Consider the following 25,754-nt stretch of genomic DNA (forward strand, 5'->3'; position numbering starts at 1 on the left):
GCCGGATTCTGCTAAGAAAACAGGACAAAAGTTGATGGATTTCACGTGAAAACAAACATCTACCAAGTCTCTGCTGACATGTGCACGCACGTGCAGGTTATAGTTTGTCTCTCCACATGATTTGGTGTCATAATCCTTTAAATCTGGGTGTTGGTCGGATACTTTGAGCGTTTGCTGCCGCTCGTCGCTTTTTCGTCGCGTCCCGCTCGCACGCACGCAGACATCTCCCTATTACGACCATCTACTCCCGCTCTCGTGTCCTTCGGGCTGCACATCCACGGTCGTCATGACAACAGAGGCTAATCTCCCGTGGACAGAAAGAGAGAAAGTGCAAGAGCCTGCACAGAAACGTGCCTCTGAGAGCGAAAGGAAAGCGCGAGTGTGCGCGTGAGACGGATAAAGAGATGCAGATACGGAGCGTCTTACTGTCTTCATCTTTCTCCATTCATTCCTTCCTAAATTCACACTTCCCTCCTCTGTTTTTACTTGAATTTTGGGACTGATGTGTTCATTTTTGAGCTCCTGACCTTCATGACTCTTTGATCATTAAATCCTTTAAACCTATTTTTTTTTTTTGCAGAAAGTCTCCATCTTTTTTCTGACTCTATCTTTCAAAAACATCCATTTTCTATTTTTTTTATCCCTCCAACATCTTCTTAATCTTCTTCTTTCTTGTATTCTCCCAATCTTTCCATCCTCCAACACAGCTTCAGTCGGGATCTTCACATTCCCCTCTACACTCTTTCCATCCCTCCTCCAATTCCTGAACTCACCCCTGAGCTCCCAATGCAAATAAGTGTCCATTTTAGTTTCTCACGTCCGAGCCTCAGCCTCCCTGTTCCCCCAGCAGGAACCACATATACAGTATGTCATGGCTGATTAGGCTGGCAGCCAGCCCACTGGAGGAGATGATGGAGGGATGCAGGGAGTCCATGAGGTGGAGGGGGAAAGGTTGATGTATGACTGTATGTCTGCAGAATGGAGGAACAAGCTGATTTAATTGGAAACCAATCCTACAGCAGTATGGCACGAGCTCATACCTCTGTGTGCACACGTGCAGATGTGCATGCGGGGTTGAAGTTGCTATCCGGTAGAGGGCGGAGTGAGAGTGCCTGAGAGAAAGTGAACAGTGGGGAAGTGGGAGCCGCAGAGGGCTGTTGCTGCGGAAAGGAGCGGAGCGGAGCGGACAGGGGAGGCAGCGGATGCCGGGTACCGACAGCCGGGGAGCGGACCGCCTGAGATGCAGGAGTCGGGACGACCTGGTTCACCGAGCAGGAGGGTTTATAGCACCAGCGGAGGGCTGAAATAACCTAGGGTCGGGTGCGCGCCCCCCCCCTCCACACACACACGCACACACACTCACTCACACGTCTTAAGAACAGCGGGAGATGCATTACGTCATAGCCTCCCATCGCCCTAGATGACCGCGCACGCAGGACGGGATGATGCAGGGCTGCTGGACTAGAAGAGAAACTAATTCCGCCACTGCTGCACGCGAGCGCCCGGGGGCGGTGTCCCGACCGGACGAGGAAGAAGGGGAGCCGCCATCGCGCGGCCGCCGGCTCTGATGGCTCCTCGCGCCCCGGGCGGGAAAGAGACACAGCAGTCGCCGCGGCGCCGCGAGAGGGAAGGGGACAGCAGGTATCTGGGAAGTGACGTGGTGTCCGCGCCCCGCCAGCAAGCACAACGGTGCGGTTGTCGTGCTTTTCTCAGGAGGGCAGGAGCGGGAAGGGGAACATGGCCGCTCAGTCGGACGGCGGCAAAGCCGGGCTCGGGTGCGGCGGCGGCGGCGGTTTCGCCCAGCTGTACGATGTTGACGCCGAGGAGCCTCTGGACTCCGCCGCGATCCACATCTGCCAGTGCTGCCGCTCCTCCGCCTGCTACTGGGGGTGCCGCTCAGCCTGCCTCGGCGCCCTACTCGGCGGGGGCCAGCCCGTCGGAGGGGCTGGCATCCGGGAGACACACTGCCCGCCCCGCGAGCAGCTGTGGCTGGACTGCCTCTGGATCATCCTCGCCCTCCTCGTCTTCTTCTGGGATGTTGGCACGGACTTGTGCCTGGCCATGGACTACTACCAGAGGCAGGACTACCTCTGGTTCGGCCTCACCCTCTTCTTTGTGCTGGTGCCGTCGGTACTTGTCCAGATTCTGAGTTTCCGCTGGTTCGTGCAAGACTACACCGGCGGGGGGCTGGGTGAGGTGGAGGGACTCACAAAGCGGGGCACGGTGGCTCTGGGGTGCCTGTATCCCGGCAAAGACCGCCTGCAGCTGGCCACCATCTGGCTGTGGCAGGCCACCATACACATCCTCCAACTAGGGCAAGTGTGGAGGTAGGGGGGCACAACGCCTACACCAACACACACCTGATCCCCACCTCTGTCTCTGGCTCACGCTCACGTGTTGAGTGGCTGGATTTCTGGATTTCGGTGTCCACTTGATGTAAAATTCCTCACACTAATTACGTTTTGGACAGATGTTTGGAGACTAATTTGCTAATTTCGCTGATAAACTTTGGTGCCACCTCATGAAAAGTTAATTCAACAGCTTTGACAGCGATCTGCAGTCAAATAGAGCAGAATTCATGCCTGAGGTGGGACGTTGCAACTATATTAGAGGGAGTTTTCCAATATTAAGCCATATTACCTGAGAACGGGGATGTCAAACTCCGCTCCTCGAGGGCCGCTGTCCTGCAGGTTTTAGATGCTTCCCTGCTTCAACGCACCTGATTCAGATCAATGCATCATTAGCAGAACTTAACAATCTTTCTTAGAGATCCATTTAATCTGGATCAGGTGTGTTGAAGCATCTAAAACCTGCAGGACAGCGGCCCTCGAGGACCGGAGATCGTAAAGAGCATCCCGAGCGTGTTTCTAGGGGCCGGACACGGAGCTGTCCGTGGTGCTGAATGCGTTTCCATTAACTCAATCGAGGCTTTTCACTTAAGTTGGCCGAGAGGAATGTGCGTGTGTGCGCGTGTGTGTTCATGCATGTCACCGTGTGGTTTGCCAGTGGAAAAACGGTGTCACAGCTCTTCCTGTGAGTCTCAGCATGCATGGAGAGTACAAAGAGGAAAAGCATCTGCGCTTCTGGCAACACATCTCTTTCTCTCACGCTCACTGCTCGCCGTCTATAACCCCCACCCCGTCCTCGCCATTCTCACACACACATAAACACACTGTTAGCCAAGCTTAGGTGATAATTATGGTGCTAAAAGCACTGTTAGGGGGAAAAAAGTGAAAGACACACAGTCTTTCTGGTGCAACTTAAGTTTTCTTGTGCATTTGACTGGTGTGTGCTACTCAGCTCTTCTGTTCCAGTTGTAGGGTTAAATCAAACCCCCCCTCAAACACAAACATCCCTCCTCCACCTGCAGAATGGATTCTCCCACCTGGAGGAAGTAGAAGGAGGAAGAAGAAGGGAGGCGGGAGTGGTGTAGCTGAGGAAGTGGTATGGCCTGATTGAGATGGATCGTTTATAGATGGAGAGGCTGTGGAGCGGCTGTGTGTGTGTGTGGGGGGGGGGGATACACATGTACAATGAGAGTGGAAAGGGGGGGAGGGGAGAAGAAGTGAGAGTGGTGGGGGTAGGGTGGAGCTGGAGATCTACTGCCGTTGGATCATTTGGTTAAAAACCAGGCTGTTATCAGATTATCCTGCCAGCAGTTCCTGTTTACAGGTGTTTGAAAAGCCAAACAAATGACGCTGGTTATTCATCCCTCACTGTTCTCCCGTCAAGGACAGGCAGCATTTTGATGCGTGTGCCTCATTTTAAAGCTCAGCCTGTCATCGCCTCTGTTTTCAACAGTCCATAGGAGGGTCGTGTGGGCGTTTTTGTATCGATTTTACATTATTTATTTCACGTGACTCAAGCTTGTACGTCTCAAACCAGATGGCAGCAACAGCCACACTCACACAGCCATGCGTAACCCTGGAAATCAATGAGAGCCAGTTGGTCCTCATGCGCATGAGCACATACATGACTGCATGCACACCCGGGGTGAATTGCCCAGAGCTTTTTAATTGAAATCCCACGTTCCACCCACATGGGCTCTAGTTTCCCACATCCTGGAATCCACTGAGGTTGTATGGATCAACGTTTTGTGAGGACTGCTCACAGAGAGGCTCTCATAAGTGTTCAGACCCGTCCTGAAGCCTGGAAATATTTATAGTGATGGGAGATGAAGATTTAGCTGCATGTGTTTTTAGTATGACTATAAAAACAATACACATTTTGGTGGTTTTTACTCTTTAATGAGGTTGTATTCATGCTGATTGAGCGGTATTTTGTTAGCATCACCACTGTTTCATCCAAGTATTCCCAAGTCACCTGCTGATTCTTTTCCTGATGATCTTGTCTGCAAAATGTCAGAAATTAGTAGAAATAAAAATAAAAACTAACTGTAGATTTGCAGAATAGATTGAGCGGTATTTTGTTTGCATCCAAGTATTCCCGAGTCACCTGATGATCTTGTCTGCAAAATGTCAGAAATTAGTAGAAATAAATTTGCAGAATAGACTAAATTGCAAACTAGGATGGTGTTTATCAGGTAAAGAGAGTCATAAGTGGCAAAGTTTTAGTGTAAAACTAAAGATAAAAGCGGTATTAACACCGACTGAGGGGATGATTTGAACTGAAAGGTGTGTGTTCATGCTTCTGAACCCCCTGCAGGTACATCAGGACGCTTTACCTGGGCGTCATGTCGCGCCGGCAGAAGGAGCACCAGCGGCGGTGGTACTGGGCCATGATGTTCGAGTACGCCGACGTCAACATGCTGCGTTTGTTAGAGACTTTCCTGGAGTCGGCGCCTCAGTTGGTCCTGCAGCTCTGCATCATGATCCAGGAGAACCGAGCCGAGACGCTGCAGTGTAGGTGGAGCGGACGCCGCACGGGGTTTCCGATAATACGGGAGAACACAAACGCAGCACTGCGTGAATGACACCATCTCCCTGTCACTTTTACCGGCACAATGCCCAGTTTCCATGTAACCAACAAAGCACTTGTCGACCAACAGCTGCACAAGCAGTAATTAGCAATTTGCACACATTGTGCTCAGCAGTGTGTGGCTGCAGATGGTGCTGCCTTTTGGATCCCCCCCCCCCCCCCTCTGTGCATGTGTTTGTTCAGGTAATTTGAGAAAGAAAGCAGAGTCATAAAAGTTTGGATGACCGTCCTCTTCCCCGTTCATTTCAGGGAATGTATCATCCAGACGGCCACCCACTGGTCTTATTCATCCCATCACTCCCGAGTTTTGGGTTCTTCTTTAATACAAATATGTGACAAGCACACGGGGGGTGATGCATGCGGCAGCTGGGCCATTAAAAATAACTTCATCATTCAGGCCGTTAAGCGTCATCGCCACCTTCTTACTTAAGGACATGTTCACAGCACAAAACACCCCCAATGACTCACACTACTTGTTGTTTTTTTAATGAAAGCTGGAACAATGATTCTGTCTTGCTCTGATTTTTCATCATTTCTCTGCAGGCATCTCTTCCCTGGCATCCCTCCTCTCCCTCGCCTGGGTTCTGGCCTCCTACCACAAACTGCTGCGCGACTCTCGTGACGACCAGCGCAGCATGAGCTACCGCGGCGCTCTGCTGCACCTCTTCTGGCGCCTCTTCACCATCTCGTCCCGCGTACTCTCCCTCGCGCTCTTCGCCTCCCTCTTCCACATCTACTTTGGCATCTTCGTGGTGCTCCACTGGTGCGCCATGGCCTTCTGGGTGGTGCATGGAGGTACCGACTTCTGCATGTCGAAGTGGGAGGAGGTGCTCTTCAACATGGTGGTTGGCATCGTCTACATCTTCTGTTGGTTTAACGTGCAGGAGGGCCGGACGCGGTACAGAATGGTGGCGTACTACACTGTGGTGTTGGCCGAGAACACCATCCTCACTGGTCTGTGGTGAGTTGTTATCATGGGAAAATGAAGGTTGTTTGTCCCACAGTGTCTTAGCTTTCTTTTCTTCAGCAAGAGTCAAAGAAAAAGGAAAATGTGACTCACTTTGAATATAATTTGATGAATAGATAAGGTCTTTCAGGAAGGAGGCCTGTGATGATGTGGATTAGGAGTTCTGCAGGGTGTCGATGGGACGGTTTTGAAGCATTGGAGCTTATATTGAAGATCAAAGGATAGATCAAATAAGAGTCAGCTGGAAGGACCTGGATACTTTCTCAAAAATATCAGTGAAGCTGCAGCATTTCAATCCATATCCACATTAAACTGGGGTGAGAATTAGCATCGACCAGTCTGAGGTCATGACCCTCAGGCGGAAAAGAGTGGAGTGACACCCTTTGGAGTGAGTGAGTTGGGAATGAGTCGTGGAGGAGTTTAAGTATATCAGTGTCTTCTTCGGGAGTGGGGGTAGGACGGAGTGATTGACCGGCCTCCTATCCCAGAGGGATAGGATAAGTAGCTTCAGCAGAGGCTCAGAGTTGATTCTCTGCTGCTCTGCATCAAAAGGAGTCAGCAGAAGTGGTCGGGTGCCTGCCAAACACCTCTCAGTGCAGGTTTTTCGAACATGTCTCACCGGAAGGACGCCTCAGAGCAGACCCGGGACCTGCTGGAGAGATTTTATGGATCGTCAGGCTCGGTAACGTGTGACCATAGAAGATGGGATTGGTTCAACTGTTAAAGGGGAACTCTGGTATTTTTAAACCTGGACCTTATTTCTGGCATGAAATACGTTCATCTACTCACTGAGAACAGTTTGGTGAAAGTCGGCGTCCTTCAGAAGATATTTAGATAACTGGAGATCCATATAACGGAGTGAACGGGGCTTAGAGGATGCAGCCTCTAAATAAGGCATTATCTGTCTTTATTTCACCAATACTTTAAGAAGAATGAATGGATGAACGTGTGCTATAGCTCTGTTAGCTCATAGCTGCTGTTATGTGGCTACTTGCAGCTATAGGAGAGCTAACGGAGGGATTTCTACACAGGCACTCTACTGGGACCACTTCATCCACACGCCCCCCTGCAGCACAGTTTATTCACTCCGTGCTCTGTGACAGTCGGCTAACTTCACACAGAGTTTGCTGCTCATAGTTTTGTGCAACATGGCAGGATATTTATCAGATTTTGACGACGTGGACGACGACTTTGAGTAAGATGGACGTTCTTACCAGAGTGAATGAGCTGTGCTGCAGCCATTCATAAAATACCAGAGTTCCCCTTTAAGAGAACAAATTACCTTCCCCCATTTTACCACTGTGACCTACTACTTCATTAGGTGTTAAAAGTTAGGAAAATCTAATGGTCAGAGGTGATATTCACAATAAAATACATTTTATTGCCAACATTTTCCATGTTGCCATGATGACATCATGCAGCTGTGATGTTACCAGCCTGGAGTCCAAAAGTGAGACCTTGGGAGCACCATCTCCTTCGAAATGGGCAGAACAGGCTCCTAAACAAGCGTCAGTATGTTATGAGTTGGAAGGGATGTACTGGAAGGGTTGGAGAGTCTGACAATTTTGAGAGAAAGATCAGCATTTTAGAAAAATAGTGATATGCCTTGTCCTTTAAAAAAGTATTTTCAAAGGTATGGGAGGTGGTTTTAAATCTAGAGGAGCAACACCTTACAGTTAGTGTGACTGTATTCAGCTTTAAATGCACATATAGACGTATTCACATGACTTTAACTGCTATGTTTTCACCATCTTGCAGGTATGCCTACAGGGACCCGGTGCTGACTGACTCCTACGCCGTCACAGCTCTGTGTGGCGTCTACCTGACGTTCGCCGGGGGGGTCCTCGTCATGTTGCTGTACTACGGTTTCCTGCATCCCGCCACTGCCCACCTGCAGCCGAGTCCCGCCTCGTCCTGCTGTGCTCAGCTGCTCTGGGGCCTCCCTCTTCCCCCCTCAGCCCCGCCTACTGCCCCGCCAACCCCGGCTCATATGACCAAGTCACAAACAGAGGAGGATGTGGCCGAGACGTGTCTTCCCGTCTTCCAGGTGAGGTCTGCTCCCGCCACCTCCAAGCCTGAGGGCCCTCTTATAAAAATCGACATGCCCAGGAAGCGTTACCCGGCATGGGACGCCCACTACGTAGACAGGCGCCTGCGGAGGACTATAAACATCCTGCAGTACATAACGCCGGCTGCTGTGGGCATCCGCTACCGTGACGGACCCTTGCTGTACGAACTGTTGCAGTACGAGTCCTCACTCTGACGCACAAACACACGAAAACAAGCACACACACGAGTACACCTGAGCACATACAGCACCGTTAAAAACATGTATGTATATGTGGATGTTCGGATTTAGAAACACTCGATATAAGCACACACGAAAGCAATCATCACATCTTTGCGCACATACACAATCAAATGAGAATCCCATCAGAATCCCATGACCATGACTCAGCAAGCTGCTTCAGCACAAGTCCTCCTTTCTCAGCTAATCCCTCTGTGTCTCCGTCCAGCTCCTCTAATCCACTTGGTTTCACGATTCAGAATTTCGCATGTGTGCGCCGCTGTGAAGACACGCTGAAAAAAAATAATTAGCACAGTTCTACACCGACATTTACGTTGCGATTTATGTCACGCGTTCACGGGTTTCGGTAGAATAAAATTGATGTGACAGACAGAAAGAAAGAAAAAAAGTCACTTAAGATAAAAGAAATTGTGACCATGTTGTTGTTAGTGTAGTCAAAAGGTAGTGTATATATTTTCTATGTACAGAAAGGGTGTTTTTTTAAATGTACTGCTAAGTTTTGGTTGGAAAAAGCACCTGGACACATCAGTTTTTTGACTTGGTTGGGAAGGTTAGCAGATGGATATTCATCTAAAAACTAACTGAAAACATCATCTAAAGTTTTAGCTAAATGCACACTGTATGCAAGTATTTCATTTAAAGTTTAGTTTCTCGAGTCTCGTCACACGTGGTCTTTTTGTGCAGCCAGTATCAGCTTAATACCCGCGTCGGTTTCTGAACTTTCCCCTTCATCTTTCAGCAAACCACCCAAAGATCAGAACCAGATGTAGCTGCAGTACAGAACAAGGAACTAAGCGGAGAAATAGCTTTCTGCAAGTCAAGGACACAGGATGGTCCTAAAATACATAAGAGCACCCACTCTGAGATAAATGTTTTTCTTTTTTTCTTTGATACATCAAAAAGATCAAACCAGAAGTCAATTAGCCTAGCTTAGCTTAGCTTAGCGTTGCATAAGAACTGAAAGCAGGCGGTTTGGTATATTTTACTATATTAACACAAATCCTCCTCACTAACGCCACCAAAACTCAGAAATTAGTGCATTGTATGTCGGTTTGTAAAATCCATCCACAAACAGAAATATAAAAGTGAAAACCAGCTGTGTTTTTGTGCCAGTTTCATGTCAAACTACAAATTTAAAGGGAAAACCAACGCGGATTGTTTTATTCGGGTCCGCGGTTAACATGGGCCACTGCCATGGCTCCGGCATCCTGAGACTCGTTTAAAACTTTCCAGCAAAAAGCTAATTTAGGTCAAATCATGTTTAAGTTCTTTTTATCTTTCAGAATGTTAAGACTTACATTATGTTAAGTAGCAGCAACATTGCAACAAAAACGAGTCATTGAGGAAAAATAGATCCATAAAACACAATTAAACACTTTAATAGTGTTATTTTTGTGTCGTGATGCTGTAAAGCTGGCAATATAAAATGTTCAAAAATGACTGATGAAAGGAAAATCAGGTTACTGTAGCAACCTGAGGAATTTTTAAATTAAACTGAGCTATCACAGCTACAGCGGGCTAGCTAGCTAGCTAATTGGATATTTTAGTAGAGTATTAGTTGACGTGCCACTAAACAACATGGATCTTCAGGCCATACATTTATGTTAAAAAACTAATAATCTAATCAATCTTTTGATTGCTAACAGGTCTCTGAACTGAGGCTACTTTTTCTGTTACACCCAACACATTATATTTGAGGCTATTAGCATTAGCGATAGCTAATCTTCTTTCAACATTTATTCTCGTTCATTTACCAGCTTTTCCTTAACTTTCCAAAATAGAGCAGATAAATCCACATCTTGTGAAACATACAAACAGGCTGTTTCACATCAGAATTACTCATAAACTCTGAAAGAAGCAGATTAATCCGAAACACTGCTCTTCCAGAGCTTGTTTTCAGTATTTCTGGTTATTTTTTATACTCACAGTGTCATTAGCTGCTAAAGCTCGGGCTTGGATCAGAGCTTGACAATGCTAAAGACTTATTTTTGATCCACGTTTTCTGTGTGTGATGTTTTAATCATGTTGGTCACAGCTAACAGGGTGCTGCCAGTGAAGCTGATATAAAACAGTTGTGGACTTTAATCGTCCCAACCTTCCCGATGACTTGTGTTCTCCTGTATCGCGTCCAATCTCAACTCCTCCAAAGCCACCCACGGTTGAGCTGTGTTGTGTGGCTCATTATTTATTTCTTTCTTGTTTGTTTATCCCAGCAATCCAAGCTGTTACATTGGCAGGCAACAACAGATGAGCCGACATATCAGTCATCGGCCCGTCAGCTCTTGCCATGAAGGGGTTGCTCTCGCAGTGGGATGGCGAGTAAAAACAAAGGTGCTTCAAACCTTTCCTCCAACCGAATGCCAGAGAGAGAGCAGGTGAAACAAAGCCATGCCCCGTCGCACATGGTGCAATTAGAAGAAATCAACACAAATACATGCTTATTAGCGCCGCTGCTGCCCGAGGGGACCAAGACGGTGATAGAGAAAGGCTGTCAGAGCGCATGGAAAGTGGAAAAGGGATACTTTGAGATATTTTAGAGTTTTGGTCTCTTTCTTCTTTGCTCAGGTGTGTCAGAAAAAACGTGAGGGCCACGAGCGAAGGCTGATATTTAGGGCGCATCACACAAATAAAGTTCATTTAAGGAACCGATTAGCAGTTTATCGGGTACTTTGGTTTTAAAAATACTCATGAGCAGTTCTCAAAGCTAAAAGCTTAGCTAACAGCCACAGAAAAGGGACTCTTCGCCATCTAAAACAACTCAAAGCTTCATAGCAGTTCAAGCGATAAATGGTACACATTTGGTCTTTGTACTGCTTTGCAGAGAATATGAAGCCGACTTCACGCGCCTTTTGCTCCGATATGGAGCACAGACCATGAATTCTTACTCCAGGATAGTGTTTCTATGCTCAAACTGCCTTTAAAAATCACAACTCAGTCCATTTATACTCTTCAGAACCCAACTGGAAACACATATATTTAAAAATAACACGTTTCCAATGAGTTTGAAGACTAAAACACGTCAATATTATCGATGTAGTGACTTAAAAAACCCTCTGAAATAAACACACTGCTGAATATATCTGGAAGCTTTCTAACTTGTTTATTTTAATACATTTGCCCATACAAAGGGGGTCAGATTTAGCAGTGAATTAGATTTAGCCACGACTTCTTAATTAGCAGGTCCTACATTCAGCAGAGCAATTCAATTACTCCCAGTTAGGCCTGTTTCTTTCTCCTTTTTCCTTTCTTTACAGCCTCCCTTCGTCTTTAGATTTGTCTTTTTTAAGCCAAACAAAACAGCAACAATGGAAGCAGGCAGAGTTAATGGGAGAGCAGAATTTCTATTGTATTTCACAGCAGATCGTCATTCTTTTGAACCACTGTGAGATTATTTTCCAGCTCAAAGCTCTCTGACCAACCTGAACAGCAGGTATGATGCTGACTAATCACAAGAACTTCATGCAACTCATTTTAAAAAAGAGAAAAACTATATTTTACTGCTTATTTTACGGATAAACAGTGTCTGAGGGAGGCCATTACTGGCTGTACCCAGAGGATTCCAGCCAAATCTTACTATTTTTCAGTCCCAAAATTAGACATTTAGCCGACTAAAGGCCATAGTTGGTATTTAAACACATTTTCAACTGCGTTTCCCACCCGATTAGGTGTGCAGCACCCTGAAATACAGCATTTATTTGGTTTTCCTTCATAGGGTTCGATTAAAAACGCTGCTTTAGCAGAGTCTGAAGTTTGTGCTGCAGCTATATTTCTTTTTACTTGCTTTCCTTTCCTGATAATTATCTCACATCCGATTTTTCGAGCACTCTTTCGGCTATTTCCATCCACAGGTTAGGAACTTGTGCTAATTACCGCAGACTTATTCTTCAATTAAAAAAAAAAGGACAAACACTCGAAATGCTCAAGTATCCCTTTAAATTGGAAGCGCAAAACGAGGAGTGAGCTTGCATTATTCTTTTGTGGTGCTAGCCGATTAACGAAACTAACAAATCACTTCTTTTGCTGCAATCTGGCGAGCAGATTCAGCAGGTGCGACAGAAGCAGCTGCATCGCTGTGCATATGGTGCAACGCTCTCCAGCCGCAGAGTCAATTGGCTGCTAATCCCACTTCATATGGTGCAAATATGAAACACACATGTACTTATGGTGCAATAAGGGCAGATTGTCTCTTTGAATTCTATGGTGCAACTTGAGTACTGCCTTCAGTTTTCAGCCAAGGCTGTGCCAAAGGCTCCTTCCAAACGGACAATTGCTCTTCCTGTCCTGCAGAAGCTATGCAAGTCTGCGACACAGGGAGATGTGCTTAGTGTACACGCACACGCACACTCACAAAACACACGCACGTACACAGGGTTTTCCTCTGCAGCAGGGAGATATGCTTTGTACACATGTGTCCCTACCTCGCCACACACACGCACACACAGCCAGTGTCCAATAATCCCTCTCCCCTTTATCATTTGGGAACAATATTCATATGGTGCTATTAAGTAAATCTGGGTGGTTTTTGTATAGTTGCAAATTACCGTGAAGAATTTAGCCAAATATGTTTAGAAAACCCGAGTAATGCTCATTGTAAAGAGTGTTGGTAAAAAAAACAGCAACACCCTCCGTGTCTCTGTGAAACTGAGTAAAAGCTACAACGCCTTATCCGCTCCACTGATGACATCTGAGTCACGGGGGGGTGCCGCTACTTTTTGGTGCACTCTGGTCTGGACATGCACTGGGTTAAAGTGCGTCTGCGCACGGAAATCAAAGGAAAACAGCCCTCAAACCGAATATGTGCCATTTGGAGAACACGGTCAGCCATTTCCTGTTCGTTTCGCAGATAGCGCGCGTGAATTTCTTGCATGAATGTTTGGAGATGTGTCGAGGCACACGTGCACAAACAAAGCCTCTGAGGCTTGACGGTTCACAGCAAGGGGAGGGTTATTTTCAGCTCCTAAGCAGCGTCCAGCCCCCGTCCGGCACTGACTTCCCATCTTTTGCCCCAAACCACGACCCCCCCTTTGCAGCCAGAGCTCGAGCCAATCAGACATCAGGTTTAAAACAGCCAAATCAGGTCGGACGCAACCAAATAATACAGAAGCATTCGTCTGTAGCGTCGGCACTCGACTCCGGAGCCATAAATAAAGTGCAGGTATCATTTAGTTTCTGTTGTATCGCCCAGCAGGGAAAAATTAATCCACAATGGGTCCACAGTCGAGTCTCCATGCTGCAGATGGAAAGTTTCCTCCTTCACCCAGAGAACCAGAGCCTTAGCCAGAAAGCAGAGTCCCGTCACCATTGTGTGGCTCCACGTCCGCAGCAGGCCGGCTCTGGGCTTCCAGAACCTTTACAAAAGCACCACATCACTGTCGTCTCGGTGTTATTTTGGCCTTTTGTTTGTTATTTTTCAAAGAAAAGGCGCAGCAAGAAGAAAGCGTTGATGTTCCAGCAGGAAAAGCAGACATGATGTACAATTTGTTTACATTTTTAAAGCTTTGTGCTTTGGTTATTTTTGATTGGTCGGGAGGGAGAAAACTGTCACTTTTAACGTGGTGAACGCCGCCTCCCGACTTGGGAATGTTTCTCGTTTTGTGCAAATTAAACCGGTAACTTTTTCATCCTTTTGGATAAAACACACAAATGTTCCACTATCAGGGTCTGCAAAGCATATGAGGTCTGTGGTATGACTCTGTGAGTGTGTGTGAGTGTGTGTGTTGCTAAAGCTTCATATGCTCTTCTTTTTCAGCCAAAGTTTTACTCGCTCGGTACAGAGCTGCGAAAGTGTCATTACTCATGATTTTTGTAGAGCTCCAGGCCAGACGCTAAGCTGTTTCTGATCTCAGACCAGTTTTTAACCGGGCCCGAGTCCAACGATTGCAATCCTTTCATTTTGGAAGAAGTGCTCGGATTCAATCACTGGCTGTCAGCGGAAAGGATTCCGGTGGTTTGACTCGGGTTTGGATGCTATAAGCACAGGGCAGGGTCAAACTAAACCTTAACTTGGATGTATCATGAGTTTTTATTTTGTCAGGGTCATGCTTTTCTACTGTGTTCTTCAGCTTGAACAAAAACAAAAGAAAAAACAACAAAAAAAGGTAGTTTTTAGCAAATTTGATGTGCAAAAGTAGCTTTTATTTTCTTGTGGTTGGCATTTTGATTGTAAATACCTTTTCCTGGTAATTCTCAGTTGGATCTATGTTCCATGGGTTTGCGTAGGTTGGCTACTTTAAATGTACCGATAGTAAATGTTCTTTATAAATATCCAGAATGTAACGATGAGAGAAGAAAAAAAAAATACAGCCGGACTGCAAACTGTGTTTTGGTAGGAATCTGTGCCATTGTGTTGTCCCGAGTATAAGCACACTGCTGTTAGACCTGTAGGTGAGAGGAAGTCTCCGGAGGTGATTGACCAGACGGCCATAATCGAGCTTTGCTTCCGTCTTTTTTAATCCGTCGGATTTAGATAAGCACATTTTCCTAGTAAAGATTTGTTGGAAACTAGCTGGGTTACAAGCTCCCTCGTTATCTGCTGAACAGCATCGGAGCGAAATACTTTAAGACGGTTTAAAACGGCGTCGCGTAACGATAAATGATGATAATATGATCGACAGCAGAGTGCGTCCTCCGCTTAAAAACGCTTAAAAAAGAGAAATGATCGTGTTAGACTGAAAGCAGGCGTTTAAAATGCATGTAAACGTGTTTGTTTGAACGTGATCGTACCAAACGCTCCCAGATGACGCGTTTTACGCACTCAGCTGGACCCAAACGGGACCGTGGCGCGCCGCACGTGCGCCAAAGAAGCTGGAAACAACAACAACAACAAAAAAACAAACACCCATAAGGGATAGTGTGCATCTTTCTGTTAAAGCAGTCAAGTGTAAGTGTATAATACAGCTGAATTCCCAATAAAGCTGCTCTCATTCACATATTTTTCTGTTTCTTTTGTCAGACGCGAACTCATGTTCATTTAAAGCATTTCCAGACTGTCGCTCTGCTCTAATAGAATCCAGATGTGCTAAAATAAAAAATCAGCACTCGGGTAACTTAAAAGACAACATCTGTGCAGTGAATTCAGCTGTACTTACGTGTGCCGTGACCTCCCGCACAGGAAGTTAGAGGCAGCGGAGCGTCTTGAAGGGTTTCTCACCGTCTCTTGCACGCATTGTTGGACAAAGCCGGCTGGAAGTCTAACATAGCTCTGCTTAACTGAACATGTAAACGTACCGTTCAATGACTGCACCAAAAAAAAAGTAAGAAGGACGCCTGTAGCCCAGCTGATGTCCATATATTTGACACTCATGCTAATAAGATGCTAATGCTAATAAGATGCTAATGCTAATAAGCTGTGAGAAGGGGCTGTCTGGCTAACACCTCCCGACTTCAACATAGAGATGTCGGCTGCTGTTTGTACCGCTCCTGCGTCAGCACATCAAAACACCATTCAGGAATCTTCTGTCTTTTTTGGTCTGTATTTTTTTTTTGGGGGGGGGCGGGGTTTTCTAATTTACACCAAATATTTCTGACCAACCACAAACAAGGCAGGAGAAAAAGACACGTTGTGCATCTCCGGTTAGTCTGTGTATTTTGTCTATGATAGTTTAAGACGTTCTGGGGAAGAGCTGAATGATATTTTCAATGGCCTCTCCATGGCCAGCATTAGGAAATGTTATTATTTTTGTTACAATACCGCCTAAAAATAAAGTCTATTTATCTGTGGAGAGGCAAAGATTTACAGTATACAGATGACTACACTGGAAAAATGACAGATTTTAAAATATAAATGAAAACATGTACAGCCGATTTGGTTTTGAACACAATACAGAAATGTATTATGTCAGTACTGAGTTTGATTTTATATATTTAGCATTTTATTACGTTGTAATGTTGTGACTGCAATGGAGAAAAAAAAATATAAAGGAATATAAATTAATTTTTTCCAAATGTGTGTCGCTCTTCTTTTTCCACTTTTTCCATCCTCTTCAAGCACAACACGACAAGTCTGGTGGTGAATCAGGTTTATTTGTGTTCAAATGTTTCATCACATCACAGTCATGTCTTTCCCGGCTTTGAAAAGCAGTAACTCTGAGGAGCAGGAAGAGATAAGACCTTGATTTAAACGCACCTTCGAGGCCATCGTCTTCAGAGTGAAGCTTCTGTGCTGAAACACACTGACCTCATGGCATGAAACGACTCAGAACCAGAGGAGAGTGCAATTTGGGATGCCTTTTATCTGTTCACCCTCCACAGCAGAAGGAAAACGTATAAACCGACATATAACAGTGAGTACATCGAGCTGAACAGAGTCTCAACTGTAGGTGAAGGCAAAAGAGTCTTAAAGATGTCTCCAGTGTGGTCAAGAGAATGTTTCTTCTTCTCTTGTTTCAGTAACCCTTAAATCTCCTTTTACACACATAAAACACACAAGCACAATAGATGCATGAACAGCACATTATATATATGATATGTATCTATGTTTTGAAGCTATAATGCATTTAGGGATAAGGTTTCTGATATTCTGACACCAACGTTGACAAGTTCCCATGAATAGAAGAAAAACCAACAATGCATTCGTCTGCTTCTGATTTCGTGTCACCACATGTCGTTATATTAAAAAAAATAAGTAAGTAAACATACATTTGAAACTGGAACATGAGTTTGACTCGTTTCAAGCTGCAGATAAACACCCATTTTGTGCCGTTGTGAGCGTGTAACAAGGTAAAGTTTTGGTTTCCCTCACTGTGAAGGACTGAAAAAAAACAAAAATAGCTAAACAAATACGTTTATAAGATGAGAAATGCTGCTAGAATAAATGACAAATCAATTTATGCAAAAATAATTGCACACAATGTGAAATAAATACATTTTTCTGCTTTAATCCAAAAGGAGAATTGTGTAATAATCTGTTGTTGGTCAGATTCTTTAATTTCCGAGTGCGTTTGAACGCAACACTCCGTGCTTCAGATAAACTAAGGCTGCACACACTACCCAACATATCCATCACTCAACCACCTTCTCAAGTTCTGAGGTCACTTTTAGAGATATAAATTATAAATGTTACATTTGGTTCGATATTCTGTGAAAAGATAACTTACAGTGAATGTCACTGTTAGTTTTTCTGCATTATGTTAGTGTTTTATGGATCCCAGGTAGCTACCTGCGTGCTAATAAAAGCTAATATTAGCTACCTAAGGCTAAAGGCTGTTTGTATTCAGTCTGATGGAGGGATAGAATCAGCAGGCAACACGTTATCTTCAAAGCCTCTTTTATCACGTTACACTTTGATTGAAATCAGCTGATCTCCGTAACATGACGCCGAGTAATTTCTGTCCAGCTAACAAAGCTTCTTAGTAGTTTTGGTGCATAAACTCACGTGAATCAACAGTTTTCAACAGGGACACGGAGAAAACGTTACGTTTGTTTAGTCAGATCAGCTGATCGTCTGCAAAGTAGCGGCAAATCGCGCTTTTGCCACCGTTTGTCCCTTCTAGGCCACTGTAATCAACATGGTGACGCAATATAAGCTAAGCCTTTGTGTAGCGCGAACCGGTAAATGTAAATAAAAAGGTGAAATCTAAAGTAATACAAATGTAACGACTCGTTTCATTGGGTGACTACATAGCAAATGTATTATATTCAATTTCTGTTAATAAATCACCATAAATATTACGCACTGCTCCTTTAACACTGAATTCACTTAAGCTTGTGTTAATGTTGCTATTTATTTACTTTGTAGCTCAGTTTTAAATTTTATTTGCGATTTTAATTGTAATTTTTTTCTTTATAAAATGTGTTATTTTCGTTTACATCATATTGATCTATTTATTCCCTCAAAATGATTTATTTTTGTCATTTATAATACCTATAGATGTATTTATTTAGTCATTTCTCCCTTTATTTATTTCCATGTTTTCTTCCTGTATGCTTTTCTGCTTCATTATGTAAATTAGGAGGCGTTTTTATTATCATACAAACTTATTTTTTTAGCCATTTACATATTGCGTCAACATCCCGTTTATTTTCCCCAACTCAGACCCCCCCTTTCAGCAGATCTATTGATAAAAACTGGACATTTGAGCACATTATGACCAATTATTTCAAGAAATATACTGCACCCATTTCACACAACAGATCTGCTGAACACAGCAACAACTACTTCTTAGCAAGTTAAAAGCTAAATACAATATAAACATAGCTTAGATACATGTGGATTTTGATATGTATTCATTAGAACCACAGAGTGCACCTTAAATATACCTTTATCCATCTGATCAGCGTTCTCAGGAGAGCTGGTGATGACCTTTGGATAAACATTGTTGGTTTTGGTCTCTTCATCGGACACGTTTGCCATAAGAATATCAACAAGCTTATCCTGTAACCCTTTTAGCAGCAACAATTCACAGCTTTTTGATCCCTGCAAAACAGTCACCTGCCCTTATTTTAGGGCACCAGACCTTTTCAAGTTTCAACCCACAACTTAAAGTTTATAATCGAATTGGGAGAGAAGTTCCCTCCTGATGATGATGATTGTCTCTTTGGAGCATCTGCGGCTCATTGCAAATATAATCTTTGGTATTGGTCACGTACAGATGCTCAGACACTTTTAGAAACCTCTCAGTAAGCCATCAGGAGTCGGTATTACCTGTAATACCGTCATTTACACACAGAAATTCAGATTTCAAACTTTTAAAGTACAAACAGAATGTGAAATTATTGCATTTTTGAGCCGACTGCAGAGTCCGATATGTCACTGTCCCAAATAAACCCAAAGAGGTTTATTCTCTGTGAGATTCACAGCATCTTAAATAAGCAACTGGCTCCCCCTGCTGGCAGAAAACAACTTTACAACGATAAAAGGACAAAAGGACAAAAGCAAAAGCGCGCGTTAAATCCTTCACACAGAAAAAACTGAACTTGTCTCATAAAATAAAATAAGTTTTCTCATTTGTCTCCCACAATAAAATGATTTAATCTCTATGTGATCAGAACCAGCTGCACCGACTCGACCCGTTCAAGTTGAAGATTTCTATGAACAATGACAGCGAAGACTAAATAACATCGATAGAATCCACGATAGAAGCTTTTTCTACACCTGTGCACAGCTCCACAGCAGGTGTACGCAGACCTGAGGGCTTTTAAAACGACTGGCTTCTCCTGCCCGTGTGCACATGAACACGCACATGCAGAGGAGAACAGAAGAAAGTAAAGTGCAACATGTAGAGTACCTATTGGAGCACAAACAGGTGGGGATCGGCCCTGTCCGGGTCACTCTATTAAGGGCTCGTCGTCCTCGGTGCAGATTTGCAGCCTCTGGAAGGACCGGGGGCTCGAGAGGCGGCGGCGGGTCATCAAACTGAACAGAACTGAGGAGAAACACATCCTGTTAGCTTGTTAATCCAACAGACACATCCTTAGCAGCTTTACTGGCAGCTCGGGGACAGAAGGAAACCCAAAACCAGGAAAATACTGCAGTCATTCAGGCTCACCGGTGACTGTGGTGAGTAAAAGCAGGACGCCCACCACCAGGCAGATCACCAGGGAGACGTCCCAGCAGGTCTCCGCCGCCAGCAGGCACCGAGCCCGGGCCAGGCTGCCGTTGTTGGGCTGCGGGGGAACCGACAGCAGGTGGCACATGAGCGGGTAGACGTCCACGCTCTGCAGACGACTGAGTCGATAACCCCGATGGAAGCTGGGCCCTGCTGCTGCGAGAAAGGGGTGCATGCTGGGTAGGGAGTTATCATAGCCGTGGTCTCCCACTGAGGAAGGAGAGGAGAGGCAAAGCTGGTGAGAGGAGGTCATTTAAAAGCTTATAAATGAGATTATTTTACACTCTTCTCACATCTGGGGAGCTTGTTCCCTCGCTGCACTATCGTCCAGCCCTCCTCGGCTATGAGTATGATTGGCTGGATGCGCTCGCTGTTCTGGTAGTGCAGCCTATCAGGGATCTCCTTCTTCAGGTAAGCGGTCATGTTGGGGTGGCATTTACTCAGCAGGTTGAAGACAGCCTCTGGGTCTGCAACAGAAACAAACGTGAAGCAGCAAAACCACCACAAACAGCTGAAGCTCACGCTGCACGAGCCCCGCCCGGCGACCTGTGTTTGGGATGAGGGCTGCGACGGGTGTGAGGTCCACCAGCGTGTAATTGTCGGGGTGGAGGCAGTCGTCCAGCCGTATGAGGCGCTCGGCTGAGCACTGCGCCATGCCGTGGTCGCTGGTCACCAGGAGGTTGACGCGACCCCAAAGGCCGGTACGCTTCAGCTCCAACATCAGCAGACCGACGTTGTCGTCCACCTGATGGGACGGAAAGCAGCTCAGGACAAATTTCTGTGTCATGACAGGGATGTTTGCAGCACTGAATGAGTAACTGCACCTCCTTCAGCACTTTGGTCATCACGGTGGTGTTGTCGGGGCCGAAAGCGTGACCGGACCGGTCCGGCTCCTCCCAGTACAGAGCTGCGAACATCACTCCTTCCTCCTGGTGACAACGCCACAGAATATTAGACAAAAACTGCCAAAAATGTAAGAAAAAAAACACACTGAAAAGACTTTTCTACCTTTCCGTTTCCTAACATCCAGTTCGTCACGTTCCCGATCCTCTGCTGGAACGTCACATCGGGGTCATAGGGAAAGAAGTGCGTCGCCGTGCGGTTGCCGATGGTGACGTCGGACCCGGGCCACATCATACCAGCCGTCTTGTATCCTGAGTCGAGTGCTGTGAGCCAAAGGGGCTGAGCTTTGCTCCACCACATCGGGTCGCTATCGTTCCTGGTGTTGAAGTGTTTGTGGCTGATGGGGTCGTACATGCTGCTGGCGAGGATACCGTGAGACTCTGCGTACAGCCCGGTTACCTGGAGAGGAAAACGATGATATCATGCCTGCATGTGAGGAAATGATCTCAGAGAAGCAACTGTTGCTGCCCATCAGTCTGGGAAGGGTTATAAGGCCATTTCCAGACTATCTGGAGTCCATCATTCTACAGAGAGAAAGATTATTCACAAGTGGAAAACATTCAGGACAGCTGTCAATCTTCCCAGGAGTGGACGTCCCAGCAAGTTCACCCCAAGGTGAAAAAGCCCAGAGCTACATCTCAGACTCCACAGGCCTCAGTTAGCATGTTAAAGGTTAAAGGTCACCCCAAGGTGAAAAAGCCCAGAGCTACATCTCAGACTCTACAGGCCTCAGTTAGCATGTTAAAGGTCAAAGGTCATGGCAGCACAGTTAGAAAAAGACTGAACAAGGATGGCTTGTTTGGAAGCTGCAGGAGAAAGCCTCTTCTCTCTAAAAAGAACATGGCAGCACCGCTTAGGTTTGCAAAGCTGCATCTGAACAAAGCTCAAGACTTCTGGAACAAAGTCCTTTGGACAGACCAGAGCAAAGTGGAGATGTTTGGTCCTAATGCACAGCAGCACGTTTGGAGGAAACCAAACACAGCAGATCAGCACAAACACCTCATACCAGCTGTCAAGCACGGTGGTGGAGGGCTGATGATCTGGGCTGGTTCTGCAGCCACAGGACCTGGGCACCTTGCAGTCATTGAGTCCAGCATGAACCCCTCTGGATACCAAAGTATTCTAGAGTCAAATGTGAGGCCATCTGTCCCACAGCTAAAGCTGGGCTGAAACTGGCTCATCAGCAGGACAAAGATCCCACAGCAGCAGATCTACAGCAGAATGTGTGAAAAAGAACAGAATCAAGGTGCTGCAATGGTCCAGTCAGAGTCCAGACCTCAGCCTGACTGAGATGCTGTGGTGGGACCTTAAGAGAGCTGTGCAGAAACCAATGCTGCAAACCTCAATGAGCTGAAGCAACGCTGGAGAGAAGAGTGGCCGAGATTCCTGCAGAAACCATTACTGCAGCTTACTGCTGCTGAATCAGGGGTTCACTTAGTTTCTGGTTCATTTTTCATTAAATAAGACTTAATACATAAAACCTTAGAACTGAAAGAGGGTGTACTTTCTTCCACAACAATAATAATGAAAAGCACACCAGGCTGTAGTGGTTGGGAAACGTCTTTGTGATGAACACGTTGGTGAGCTGCTCCACCAGGACCCCCTGGCTGTACAGGAGCTTCAGGTTTGGCATGGGAAACCTCTTCAGGTAGTCAGCCCGGAAACCGTCGAACGACACAAGCAGCAGCGGCGGCGGCGGACTCTGCTTTGCGCCGTCTTTTTCGGCTGCCAAAGCACAGATGCCACACAGGAAGCCCAGCAGTACTTTCAGCAACATCCTGAGAAAGGGTGAAAGAGAAGTTTCACATCACTAAAATTATCAGGCAACCAAACAATCAGCCAAAAAATAAGAACAGATGTTACTTATCATCCTGACATATTAAAGCATGTTGAGAGAAAGCGATCGACTCCTTCTAACACATTTATTTCCTGTTGCTTAACCTTTTCTTTGCTGGCAGTTGCAACCACAAGATAAAAAAAAAAAAAAACTCCAACCAATCAAGAATTCCCACTCAAAACGGATGAGAAACAGACTAATTTGCTCATTTCTACCATCAGATGAACTGGTTGTAACTGATGCTCACTGTGACCAAGAGCTGTTTACATTGGCAGTTTAAACAAAGGTGAACAAGTCATGACACTTTTCTCACGCAACATACAACAAGATGAGTCTCTTAAAAGGTTAAGAATGAGCTCCTGATTCTCCGATCACATTAAGCTGCCTGAATAACCTGCTAACAAGACAATAGTATCGTGTCTCTGAGGCACAATGCGTCTGTGTGAATGTAATACATTGCTGTGCCTTCACATTGTGGAAAAGCTACTTGTGTAAAACAAAACAAACTAAAACTATTTTGACTAAAAGAAAAGTTAGTCACACCATCCTCCCATTACCTTCACTTCTTTAAAAAATAATCTACTTTGAATTGAGGCAGTTACAAGCCATGACCTCGCAAATCTAAAGCAATTGGATTGACTAAAAAGGCAGCTGTAAGACACAGACGATGCTTTATCTCACCCTCCTCCTCTCTCATTTGATTAAATAAAACAGATTAAGCATGGAGACCTTAATATGCCTCTTCTGCGTTAATATAACCTCACTGAGTTTAAATAATAAGTGAGTTGAATCTAATTTGTGACTATCACAACCGTAGTGGGTCAAAATAAAAATAAAGTTTGTAGTGAGTACACCTCAAAGCAATATGGAGTTAAATATTGTTAAATATTGACAGGAGCATTTATTTGTTTTAAAAATGCAAATTTTGACCACTTACGTGTTATTCTGAAGCCTTTTTGCACACCAACGTTTATGTTTCACACGCAAAAAAAAACAGGAAAAGTAACAAACCACAACCAGGAAGTCGCGAATCTTGGCAAAAACAACAACAACTATTTATAATTAGATAAATATAACCTGGAGGCAGTTGCATCAGTCAACCAACTCTGTTAAATCAAATGGGTAAAAAGATATATCTTATTTCTTATCAGCCTGTGGCTGCAGCCCACACATGTTAGCGTGCTAATTTTAAACCGTTGGCTTTACGCTAATTGTCTGTTAAATAACGTTACCTGTTAAATCGATTAGACACTCGTCCTTTTGATGATGACAGGGACTAACTTTCCTCTCCAGACTGTTTTGCAATCAACCTCCGAAGTACACCTCCACAGGACTCCCAATGGTTGGGGAAGCGGTCCAAACAGCTATTGATTTTATTGACTTCCGGTAGACAATATCAAAATAATTCCATTTACCGTATTCAAAAAACATTTAACATGTCCGCCTTCTGTAGGTTCCTTCTCTTATTCAAACAGCGATTTGATATGCAAATGGTGGCTGATATGAAACAATAATAATTCTAAATAATCTCTTTTTTCATAGGTTTTCAAACATAATGCTGTTATTTTGCTGTGGTCTCGATACGGACTGACGACATACCAATTAACGGGCGCCTTTAAGTGATTGACAGCTTAAACAGCCAATCAGAGCCGCTTCCGAACACACGGGGCGGGACAAGTAGCCTGTTGACGGCTGACGCAGTTTACGTGTCCGGCGAAAATACAGCAGGTGTTATACTTTTGATAGAAACAAAACAAAATAGAATTAAACGAATAAAAGAAATGGATCAAGCAAAACTAAATTAGTTTGTAGACCTTTAAAACTATTAAAACTTTAAATTTTATTTGCAAAGTCACAAATAGATTAGCCAAACTTACTTTTCTTTTTTAATGTAACAAGAATGGAGTATCCTGGTATGGTGAATAAACCCTGATTTGAGGCAAAACTAGGAGATTAGATGCACATTATTTTCTATCACTTATAACTACTTTTCCTGTGGTATTAATCTTTTGCTCTGTGTGATTAAAACCTAAATAATATAACTGAGAACATTAACAAAGACCATGTAATTCAAATGAGTGGAACAAAGAAAAAGACAGGAAGCCAGTTTCAGTTGTGAATGGAGGGGTTTCACTGAAAGCTATTCCACCCTTCCACTGCAGGGAAAACACATCAGGTGATGGGAGGGAAAATAACCGTTTGACATGTTATTATGGTAGTCTAGATCAGAAGTGCATGACCATCTCCAACGCAGTGGCACTAAATCATGTCCGTAAAGACATGGAGAATATGTCCCATTCAGGATCTAAAATACAGGATTTGTACAAGGAAATATGCCTTTAGGAAATATGAGAATACCAAAAGACCAACTCAAAATTCTCAAACCCAGTGAGGTTTATGTTTTTCTGTCTTACAAACTAAAATAAAAGTAGTTTCAGCGACACATAATAACATACATTAAAGGGGAACTCCGATATTTTTAAACCAATTCCTTATTTCTGGCATGAAATACGTTCATCTACTCACTGAGAACAGTTTGGTGAAAGTCGGCGTCCTTCGGAAGATATTTAGATAACTGGAGATCCATATAACGGAGTGAAAGGGGCTTAGAGGATGCAGCCTCTAAATAAGGCATTATCTGTCTTTATTTCACCAATACTTTAAGAAGAATGAATGAATGAACGTGTGCTATAGCTCTGTTAGCTCATAGCTGCTGTGTTGTTGTTATTGGCAGCTATCGGGGGGCTTATAGAGGGCTTTCTACACACTTATCTACTGGGATGACGTCATAGACGCCCCCCTGCAGCACAGCGCATTCACTCCGGTAAGAACGTCCATCTTACTCAAAGTTTTCGTCCACATCGTCAAAATCTGATAAATATCCTGCCATGTTGCACAAAATGCTTTCTTTAAACAAATCAACACTGACGGTGTTGATATAATACCAGCTGTAATGTGTAGTTTTAGGGCAGGTTTGTGGTGATTTGGCTTATATATTCTCTGTTTTTTGGTATTGCTTCATGGTTTTCAGCCATGTCGAGGAAGATTCCACATGAAATATGTCTTAATGAGGTCAAACCAGCATTTGTCACAGATGTCTCGGGTAAAATGGATGCAGAAAGAACCCTCGACACTGGTGTAAAAGGTCCCGTGGCGGTCATTCCCTGTGCAGGAGGTTGTGAATCATCTTTATGCAAACTATGGGATATGGCACTCAATAAGAGCAATAAAACGCGGTGTACTTCAATTGTTTTC

The 25,754-nt window shown here is 44.7% G+C and overlaps 3 protein-coding genes across 3 annotated transcripts in view; 2 read left to right on the top strand and 1 right to left on the bottom strand.

Annotated features, from left to right (window-relative positions):
- r3hdm1 (R3H domain containing 1) overlaps window positions 1-25,754 on the top strand; it is a 367,959-nt gene that overhangs the window by 17,629 nt on the left and 324,576 nt on the right. The window lies entirely within an intron of this gene.
- Window positions 1,143-15,140, top strand: LOC140274753 (XK-related protein 6-like). Its single transcript, XM_072370144.1, has 4 exons — window positions 1,143-2,327; window positions 4,666-4,862; window positions 5,482-5,899; window positions 7,664-15,140. Exons 1-4 carry the CDS (start codon window positions 1,738-1,740, stop codon window positions 8,166-8,168), a joined length of 1,710 nt encoding a protein of 569 aa, XP_072226245.1. The 5' UTR covers window positions 1,143-1,737; the 3' UTR covers window positions 8,169-15,140.
- On the bottom strand, window positions 16,239-23,878 carry enpp4 (ectonucleotide pyrophosphatase/phosphodiesterase 4). Its single transcript, XM_072370254.1, has 9 exons — window positions 23,732-23,878; window positions 22,200-22,440; window positions 20,768-21,061; window positions 20,584-20,688; window positions 20,306-20,504; window positions 20,053-20,226; window positions 19,700-19,969; window positions 17,888-19,576; window positions 16,239-17,085 (listed from the first exon to the last, which is right to left on the bottom strand). Exons 2-8 carry the CDS (start codon window positions 22,437-22,439, stop codon window positions 19,479-19,481), a joined length of 1,380 nt encoding a protein of 459 aa, XP_072226355.1. The 5' UTR covers window position 22,440; window positions 23,732-23,878; the 3' UTR covers window positions 16,239-17,085; window positions 17,888-19,478.

Source organism: Leuresthes tenuis, unplaced genomic scaffold (assembly GCF_036924035.1).
Source record: "Leuresthes tenuis unplaced genomic scaffold, fLeuTen1.0.hap1 SCAF_1, whole genome shotgun sequence".
NCBI classification, from domain to species: domain Eukaryota; kingdom Metazoa; phylum Chordata; class Actinopteri; order Atheriniformes; family Atherinopsidae; genus Leuresthes; species Leuresthes tenuis.

Bases quoted from the DNA above. Each gene is read 5' to 3' on its own strand.
- enpp4 (XM_072370254.1), bottom strand. From the start codon at position 22,439: ATGTTGCTGAAAGTACTGCTGGGCTTCCTGTGTGGCATCTGTGCTTTG. The intron at 21,062-22,199 runs GTGTGCTTTTCA...TTTCCTCTCCAG, and splicing joins TTCCCAACCACTACAGCCTG to GTAACCGGGCTGTACGCAGA. The intron at 19,577-19,699 runs GTGAGCCTGAAT...GTTTCTCCTCAG, and splicing joins TTTACTCACCACAGTCACCG to TTCTGTTCAGTTTGATGACC.
- LOC140274753 (XM_072370144.1), top strand. From the start codon at position 1,738: ATGGCCGCTCAGTCGGACGGCGGCAAAGCCGGGCTCGGGTGCGGCGGC. The intron at 2,328-4,665 runs GTAGGGGGGCAC...AACCCCCTGCAG, and splicing joins CAACTAGGGCAAGTGTGGAG to GTACATCAGGACGCTTTACC. The intron at 5,900-7,663 runs GTGAGTTGTTAT...ACCATCTTGCAG, and splicing joins ACCATCCTCACTGGTCTGTG to GTATGCCTACAGGGACCCGG.